General features: G+C 52.3%; 1 protein-coding gene across 3 annotated transcripts in view; it reads right to left on the bottom strand.

Annotated features, from left to right (window-relative positions):
• Positions 1 to 7,021: 7,021 nt before the first annotated feature.
• The window catches only part of ETS1 (ETS proto-oncogene 1, transcription factor), a 75,243-nt gene continuing 73,025 nt past the window's right edge, over positions 7,022 to 9,239 (bottom strand). For all 3 annotated transcript variants that reach the window (XM_063355181.1, XM_063355182.1, XM_063355183.1), the window contains 2 exons: positions 8,438 to 8,556; positions 7,022 to 7,682 (listed from right to left, as the gene is read on the bottom strand). In XM_063355181.1, the coding sequence (XP_063211251.1) occupies positions 7,467 to 7,682; positions 8,438 to 8,556 (335 nt within the window). In that variant the 3' untranslated portion in view covers positions 7,022 to 7,466. The remainder of the gene's footprint in view (positions 7,683 to 8,437; positions 8,557 to 9,239) is intronic.

The following is a 9,239-nucleotide window of genomic DNA, read 5'->3' as shown; positions in this document are numbered from 1 at the left end:
TCCCCAATACTCACTTTTCTCCTCTTTCCGCCCCTCTGGCTCTACCTCAGACATTTCTCGAGAGCCCTTCCCTGAGTTTAGCCTTCAGTAATTTCGGTTCCTGTTTCAACCTCTCTTTATTTCCCTCAAGCACCGGTTTATAAGTCTCATTTCAAGCCACCGACCTGAAAAAGACCCGTTTGCTCTCCGGCCTCTTATTTCCAGCAGCAGCTTCTCGGCGGGCAAAACCCCCTCCATCCCTGGCTCCGGAGGTACGCTGCCTCCTGCTCCGCTGCTGGATGCTCGCATCCCTGGACACGTATACGCCAGAGCCTGGAAAAAGCCCTGCTCGCTGCTCTGGCTTTGTTTAAATCGCACCCGAGCAGCCACGCGGCAGCACCTGGGGCCACTAAGCCGTGCAAAATCCTCCCAAAGGTGCAATTCCCCGCACAGGCAGGTTTTTCCTGCTGGGAAGCTCATCCCACCCAGCAACCCCCTTCCCATTAAGCTCAGGTTCGATGCTCTTTTTAATTCTTCATGGACGCATTGCTGCAACAGCCAGGGATGGCTTTTGGGGGGTGCAGAGCTGCGGCCGCGATGCTTTTCCCACGGGAAGAGCCCTGTCTCCCTCCCCGAACCCCGCTTTCCCCATCCCAAATTTCCTGAGCGGGTTATTGCACCCGGTGCCGGCACGGGGAGCCTCGGCAGGGGAAAGGGAGACGGCGGGGACAGGGAAGGGACAGCAAGGGGGGAGCACTCGCTTCGTCGGCTGCCCCCGGTGCTTCCTTTGGGGGCGCGGGGAGGGGGGTGCTTGGCCGCCGGGGGCCGTTAACCACTGGCCATCATTTCCCTAGCGGCTACCCCAGGTGCGCGGGGGGATCCCCCGACGAGCCACCCACCGGTATTTTTAGTGTGAGCGTTAAAGCAATCGTCTGCAATGGCTGGGGGCGGGGGGGGACGGACGGACGGACGGACGAGGGATGCTGCCCGCCCGCGGCTCAGCTTCCCCCTTGGTTTTTAATTCCTCTCCTTCCCTCTCCCCGGCGAGGACCAGCAGCATCCTCGGGGTTTGCAGAGGTTTGGGGAGCGCTGCGAGCCCCCCCCGGCTTGCACAGCCCTTCTCCAAGGGGGGCAAAACCCCCTCCAAGTGCTGGGGCACCATCACCCCTTGGGGTTTTTTAGCCGAGAGGCCTCCAGCTGCAGAAGGACTTGAAAGCGGCGGATGGGAAAAAGGATCCGGCTCGCTGTTTGTTTGCCCAGGGCGGCCGGGCTCTGCCGGGCACGAGGCCGCGTTGCCTGGCCCGGCGGCTCCAGCTGCCATGAACAGAGCCACGGCATGATCGAGGTCCCGCGGCGGCTCGGCCGGCGGCGAAGGAGGGCTCCGTCCACTCCCGCTTGGAGCTCCGCGTCTCCAAGCCAAGGATGGAGCCGGCTGGGTGCTCGCCCGGCCGGTGTCTCCAGGGCTGTCCCCATTTCGGGGTGTCCCCCAGCCTCTCTGCTGGGGTTATTAAGCTCAGGGGTTAGCTGAGATTTCAAAACACAGGGGTGTCCCCCAGGCGTCCCAGGACCACGCCACGGCCGCGATGACCATCACGGTTCTCCACCCCTCGTCCTTCAGGCCTTCCCCAGGACCTCTTGCTTCCTGCCCGGCTGCAAGCTGCGTCGCTATAAATGGAGTTATTATAAATATTCCTTATCCTGGATTCATCTGTTGCATCCTCTCGACGCCGATGACTCCTCCGCCCTTCTTGGTATCCAACAAACGCGAGCGGCGCGTTCCGGGACGCTGTGTCTGAGCCACTTCGTGCTGATTCAAGGCAACCGGCGTCAACGGTCCCATCCTCCGGGAATTTCCCCATCACACAAACTCACCCGCCCGATGAATAAGCGCCGGCTCCTCCTGGACCCTGAGCCTCGCCGAGACGCTGCCCTCGTTAATCAGCGCCTCCAGACCGACACGCTAACGGGCTCCGATCAAACCCCTCTGCAGTTGGGCACAAACAGAGGTTTCCCGGCTTGATGGGGACGAGGGGACGCCTTGAACCAGCACAAAACCCACCGGGGGAAAACATAATGTATAAAACTCTGCTGGATTTTTCAAAGATTTGAAGCGCAACGGTCTGATTTGATGTATCAGGAGGCTGGAGGCGGATCTCTTGATAGCCCCCGGTAGGAAAGCGGATGCCCAGCAGCACCTTCCCGCTGCAGCCAGGGCGAGCTGGTGGCCACGGGGGCTTTGCGAGCCGGCTCCCGCTTTTCCACAAGGGCCTGCTGAAGAAAACGCTACTTTAAAAAGTAAACCACAGATATCCCAAGCCCACCGGCGATGATTCAGGATGAAAAAGGTCATTTTGCAACCCTGGAATTGCCCCTGGGCCGGGAATGACCGTCCTGGCAGCATCTCCCTTCTCCGGTCCCCGAGACCAGCGGCTGCCGACGCCAGCCAGAGCCCGAATCCCTATAACCAGGCAATTTTGTTCAATAAAGGGGAAGAAATAAAAAAAAAAAAAAATCCAACTTGCTGGGATTTCGAAGTTTTTGCGTCGTTTTTCCCCTTTTCTCCCCGAATTTAAAGAGTAAAGGCAACCAATAAGCACACCGACACCCAGGGGTTATGAATTATTCCTCTTTTAATTTCACATGGTTTAAAATATGATAGGAAATAAGGCTACAGTATATAAAAAACTCTCCAGCAAAATGATGTGCCAGCATCAAGAATTAAAACAAAACCAATGCCCTCCTCCTCTAAGAATTCAATGTAGGAGGGATTTGGGTTTCTTTCGGTTTTTTCTATCCTTTAAAAAACGAAACAAAACGAAACACGACACACGGACACACACACACACACACGTCGCTACATCTCTAAGCTACCTCAGCTCAGTTTTGTTGGTTTTTGTTGTTTTTTTTTTTTTTTTAAAAAGCACCCGCTTTTTCCTTTTTTTTTCCGTTTTTAATCTCGCTTTTAAAATTTTTTTCCACTTTTAAAAAATATAAATTATATGAAAATACAAGTTGGAAAATAGTCGAACAGCACAATATAACAATCTCTTTTTTTTTTCTTCTTCTTCTATGTTTATCAGCTTAAAAAAAAAAATCCCATGTGTAAAAACAAAAGAAAATTAAAAAAAAGGCTTTTTTTTTTTTTTTTTTTAACTGAGGCAGTTAATTCCCGGAGATATTCCATTATAACATATATGTATACATAGATTTATCATTTATTTAAACCTCTTTGGAATGTAGACAACAGCTCACGGATGTTATATAGACCCTACCAGAGAGCAGAGCACGCCAAGGCATCCAAATTTTGCGACGTTAACGAAGAAAAAGCAACCTAAAGCCCTAAAGCCTCGCAGAAAACCCATCCGGAAGAGCAAAAGTCGGGAAGATGGAGACGTCTCCCGCATCACCTGAATTTACAGGCGCTTACTGGGACCTGCTTTTTTGGAGGAGGCGTCAGTTTGGAAAGACGCGAGAAGGTTAAATCTTACAATATCTTTGATTTCTCCCCCCGAACGATCGCGGCCGGTGGTAGCGCGGGAATAAAACGGGTCTACGCTGGCACGAGTGCCCGTGGGTTATGGTCACCCTGCAGACAGGGACGGAGAGGGGCAGGCAGCAGAAAAAGTGCTTGAATTTTTCATCTGGTTTTGGTTTTTTTCCCTTTACCGAGTTCCCAAATAGCGATTGCTGAAAGCCGTTCGCAAGGCAGGGCTCAGGCTCTGCCGGGGGGGCAGAGGGGGAAACCAAGGGGACACGGCCCCACGCCAAGAACAGCAGATCACGAGCCAAACGCAGAAAATACCCCAGAAAAACCACCAAAAGCACCTGAGACATCCCAAAACAAGACAAAATTACCCCATTCCCAAAAGCCACGTGTAGCTGCCGAGGGCGAAGCTCGTCCCCGCGCAGAGCGCGGCGCGGGCGCGAGTCCTGTCCCCGGCAGATCTCCGTCATCCCAACCCAAACCCATCCTCTGGTCCAGCACGTGGGCGGGCGTTAACCAAATTTTCACGGCCTCGACAAAGAGGAGGGCAGAGGGTTTGGGTTCCGGCGCATCCCTCGCCAGAAGCCAACACGCAATTAAAAAAGCAGAAAGGAAAAAAAAAAAAAAAAAGAAAAGAAAAAAAAAAACAAAGCCGCAAATTTCCAGTGTATAAACAGCACGCAGCCCTCTCCGGGATGGTCTCTAGGTTGGGAATAAGAAGCAAAAGGAAAACAGAAAAGGATGAACCTGATGTCCCTGGGACCGACCTGCCCTTCTCCTGCTGCACTTGCCCCCAGGTTGTGGGCTGGGATGGCAAAAAAACAGGAGAAACGATGGAGAAGCTCCAGCCGGGGGCTACTTCCGAAAAACAGAGCCGCTTCCCATCATTCGCCCTTTCTAACCTTTAGACCATCTTCCCCAAATCCCTGGGAACGCACAGGTTCGGGTTTGGAAACCTGGAAAAAACAAGCACAGCGGAGCGGAGGAGGAACGTAGCCTGGCCGAAGGATGGGGCTGGTACCCGAACCCGCGTTTCCATCCAGCGGAGGGAAATTTTATCCCTGTTTTCTGCTTGAAAAAGGCACTTTGGCTGCAGTGGAGCATCCGTGCAAAGCAGAAGACACATCCCGGGGCACGGCACGGTGCCGAGGGCAGGAGCCGGGGCACCTGGCCTCCTGGCAGCACCCTTTCTAAGGGTGTAAGGGGGATTTTTTCAAAGCAAGCGGCCCCTGAAGGGTAAGCGAAGGGCTCTCTGCATCCGCAGCAACCCCGAACGCCTTAAAACAACTCACCCGGCTGCCGCAAATCCTACCCAGACGATGCATCCCGTTGGGATGCTCTTTAACAGCTCGCCTCCCCAGCACGTTTCCGTGCCGTCACGTCTTGCCCCACTCCCTTTTCAGCTGCTCGGCGGCGGCTGCGGCGAGCCTGGGCTCGGCGGCGGAGCTCTGCCCCGCTGCCCTGGGGTGGGGGGACCTCGTCCACCAATATCCACGTTTTCCTTCCCTCTCTCCAGCTCGGCCGAGCCGCGTTCTCCCACTCGCCCTGTCTGCCCAAGGAGACACGCTGAAGTTTAACCTCCCAGCAGGCAGCATCCCTCTCCTCCTTTGGGGCACGCTCCTTCCACCTCCCTTCCCTCTCTTTTCCCTTCCTTTCCATCCCTCTCGCCCTTTTCTTTCCGTGCGCTCAGCGGGACGATGCGCAGCCCCCGTCAGCTCACAGCAAAACCTCCCCTTCCCCAAACCGCCCGCTTCCACCCGCCTCGGCTGGAGCTCCCTCTGGGCCCACGCGTTTCCCCTCCACCATCACCTTTTTTTTTAAAGCACGCAGCGGTTTTGGGGTTGATTCACCCCAAAATGACCAAGCGGGGATACGGAGGCGCTGGAGAATGGGGAGCCCGGCGCCTCCAGCATCACTTTGCCCCCGGGTCGAGCTCCCCATCCGACACCGCCCCCAGGCAGCGGGGGTTCCGTGCCCGAATATTTCAGCTCTTTGCACGCAGAGCCCTGTCCTGCCGAGCCGATATATCAGGATCCGAGCATCCCTGGAGAGCCTTCCCCCCTCTCTCGCCCCCCGCTACCATCTCGCAGCGCCTCCGTAATGAACGCAACGGCCTAAAACACACAGACAGACAAACAACACAAAAAGAAGGTACTTTTGGTTCAAACGCGTAATACTGTCTTTAAAAAAAAAAACAAAAAACCCACCCTGTGGCTCCCAGGGGCGATAGACCCCATGTCGGCAGTCGGATCCACACGGATCCGGCTCCGGGGTCGTATTGGGATATGAAATCACCGCTCCATCCTCTAACTCACACCGAGCCCACCCCAACGGCCAGCCTCAGGCTGCTCCGAGCATCCCGGGAATCGCTCGGAGCAGCAGGATTTAGCCCTCTGAAGGCAAAAGGGTTGGAGGACGGACGGAGCAGCTCCCCCCGGGACCGATCCTGCAGCGCTCCGGCACGTGAGACCTCTCCTTTATCCCAGGCATATGCTCCGTGTTACTCACACCCTGCCGGGGTCCGCGGGACCGGGCTCACGAAGAGCAGTAAAGAACCCGTTTGCAGGGACAATTTCCTTTCTGCGTGTGCCCAGGCTGGTTAAGACACAGAGCAATAAAGATAGAGCTGGTCGAAACAGGAAGGAAAAAACATTTCCCTTTGGTTTTTCCAATTTTTTCCTCATTTCCCCCCGCCCCCGCAACCAACTTACATATATTTTCCATTTATCGCATTCAGGGGACTTTCTCCCCTTTCCAAAAAAAACAAAAAAAACAAAAAACCACCCCGCAAATTTTCTGAAAGCACCGAAGCGTTCCTTGAGCAAAAAAAAAAAGGTGGAATTTGGAAAATGCAAAAAAGACATTTTGCCCCGCAAACCTTGATAGGTTTCGTGCGCACGACGCGGCCGTACAAAACGGCCCCCTTTTTTTTAACACCAAGGGGAAAAAAAAAGAAAAGAAAAAAAAAAAAAAAAGCAGAAATTTCAACCAGCTTTATCAGCAAATGGCGGGGCGAAGCGTGTGGGACTGGAAGTGAGAGCGGCACATCCAGCCGGCATCGCTAGGAGCCAGGTTTGGAGTTCAGTTTTCCTTCACATACGATTCGGAGATGCCGAGTCGCAGCGCTCCACTTCTCCAGTGGGGTCTACATAAACTAAACTTGCTTTTTTTTTTTTTTCTTTTTTTCTTTTTTCCACTTTTTCCTCACTGATAAAACTCTCTGCTGGCATAACAGAAACAAACACACACAATATTGCAATACTGAGACCATCTTAGAGCTTAAGACTATTTTTTAAAAAAAAAAAAAAAATACTGGCACAAAATTTAATAAAATAAAACTTTAACAAATTTAAAAAAAAAAAAAAAAAAGTTTTGATCCCTCCTAGCAAAAATTCTGTCTTTTGTAGAAAAGACGACAACCGACAGAAAGGCAATGTAACAAGAACGACAAAAAGTTCTTGTTTTTTTCCTATATTGCCCCTCCCCGAAGCAGGAATATTCACCCACGTTGGTTTTCCCTCCCCGCCCCCCCCCAAAAAAAAGTTTAAAATCCTCAAATCCTCGGGAACACTGTCGTTTCCTGACCTGTCAGTTTGTGTGCGAATAACACAAAACCCAAAGGGATCCATTGGATAATATTCTTTCTAAACAGCAAGGGATGGGGAGGGGGTTGTTGTTGGTTTTTTTTAAGTGAGCTACATTTTTCTGGCTTTCTTAAAACTCAGAATTTCTCAGAAAAAAAAAAAAAAGCCCATCCTTTTCTCAACCAAACTTTTTAGGTTTCGGCCAAAAGTTTGCCTCTTCCACCACCCAACACCCTCAAAGCATCATATCTGAGTTGCTCTTTTTCTTTAAAAAAAAAAAAAAATTAAAAAAAAAAACGAACAACAAAAATAACAGCAAAAATTTAAAAAAAAAAAAACCAAACCAAAGAACCAACAGAAAAAGTCCCATCGACTCTCCACAATGACACGGGGTGATCCTCCGCCCCGGCCATCCGTCTTCACTCATCGGCATCCGGCTTGACGTCCAGCATGGCGTGGAGCTCCTCGGGCGTGTAGCCCAGCAGGCTCTGCAGGTCGCAGACGAAACGGTAGACGTAGCGTTTCCCGGCCGTCTTGTGGATGATGTTCTTGTCGTAGTAGTAGCGCAAGCCGCGGCTCAGCTTCTCGTAGTTCATCTTGGGTTTGTTTTTCCTCTTGCCCCATCGCCTGGCCACCTGGGAGAAGGGTGAGGAGAGTCAAGGCGGGGATACGCATCGCAGGGAAGGGAGGGAAAAATCCATCTGGCTTGGTTGGGCTGACATCGGTGTCAGACACGAGGGAAGGGAGAGGACTTTCCTCGTCTTTAAGATGGACATGGATGGGTCACAAGCATTCAAGTTTGGGAAAACCAACCTCCATGCAATGGCAGAACATTGCAGAGGACTCTATGAGGATATAGCATGACAGGGAAGGAAAAAAGGAAAAACCCATCTGGCTTGGTTGGGCTGACATCGGCATCGGACACAAGGGAAGGGAGAGGACTTTCCTCGTCTTTAAGATGGACACAAATGGGCCACAAGCATTAGAGTTTGGGAAAACCAACCTCCATGCAATGGCAGAACATTGCAGAGGACTCTCTGAGGATATATAAGTCAAGGAAGGGAATGGATGTCCTATCTGTTCCCCAAAATCAGGGGGAAGCTCCCTCTCTCACCTGCACACATGCTATTTGAAGAGCTTTGGCACTAGATCTATCTCTACGCTGTTTCAGCTACTTCCCACCAGCTTTCCCAACAAAATTACTGCTCCCTAGGCATTACTGCAACCCCATTTTTAACGAGTTTTCAGCTGGGCTCTAGTTCCTTGTTTTCCCCTACGCGTACCCAAGACCAGAACAACAAATCTCAGCCCTGAAGGGATGAGGGGAGGGTTATCCACACCAATATTTCAGAGGGATTTGGGCTGGGCACTTAATCCCAGGGCACTCTACCTCGTCTGGGTCGGAAAGCTTGAATTCCCAGCCATCGCCCGTCCAGCTGATGAAGGACTGACAGGACTTGTCAGTGAGCAGTTCCAGCAGGAATTGCCACAGTTGGATGGGTCCACTGCCTAGAAAGACAAAGGAAACGTGAGACATTAAAGCCAGGAAAAGCAGCGGCGGGGGGAATCACATGCAAACGGTGCTCAGTGGAAAAAAAATGAAACCTTCTACTTTCCAAAAAAAAAAAAAGTATCAGTGACAGCTTGAGAGTTAAATCCCGCAGGTAAAAGAGCTTCCTATTTGCAAGAAGAGCTGAATATTCAATGCACCGGAATGCTTCACTTCGACTTACATAAATAGGATTATTTTTCTGGCATCCAAACAGCGAGGAGTCATTGTCTTGGCACAAGAGCACCACCATTTTCCTCCGTGCCAAAAAGGCTCCCGGCCATCGCATGAACCCCGGCAGACTCCCAGCTTCCCGACCTTGACTCTTTGCTGTTCACCGAGATAAGGCGGGGGTTGGGGGGGGGCGGGGGGCAACGACCCAGGTATGAAAATTATTTGGCCTCTTTCCAGGGCGTGTTGCTGCAGGAACGGGCTCCGCCGGCTCGCGGGGAAGGCAGGGGCTGACGGGCTCGGCAGGCAGATCTCACCAGCTCAAGGACCGGTGGATCTCCCCATCGTGGTCTTGGCACGGTCTTTGCAAAGCCATAAGCAAACCTCCCGGCGGCTGCTGGTTTTCCTAATCCAGCCGGACAGGCACGAGGTGACACGCAGCATCCCGTGCCTGTCCTTACAACGCCGTGGC

Source organism: Chroicocephalus ridibundus, chromosome 18 (genome assembly GCF_963924245.1).
Source record: "Chroicocephalus ridibundus chromosome 18, bChrRid1.1, whole genome shotgun sequence".
Classification (NCBI taxonomy): domain Eukaryota; kingdom Metazoa; phylum Chordata; class Aves; order Charadriiformes; family Laridae; genus Chroicocephalus; species Chroicocephalus ridibundus.
Note: the sequence above shows the minus strand (reverse complement) of the source record. Positions and strands in the feature narration are given on the sequence as shown.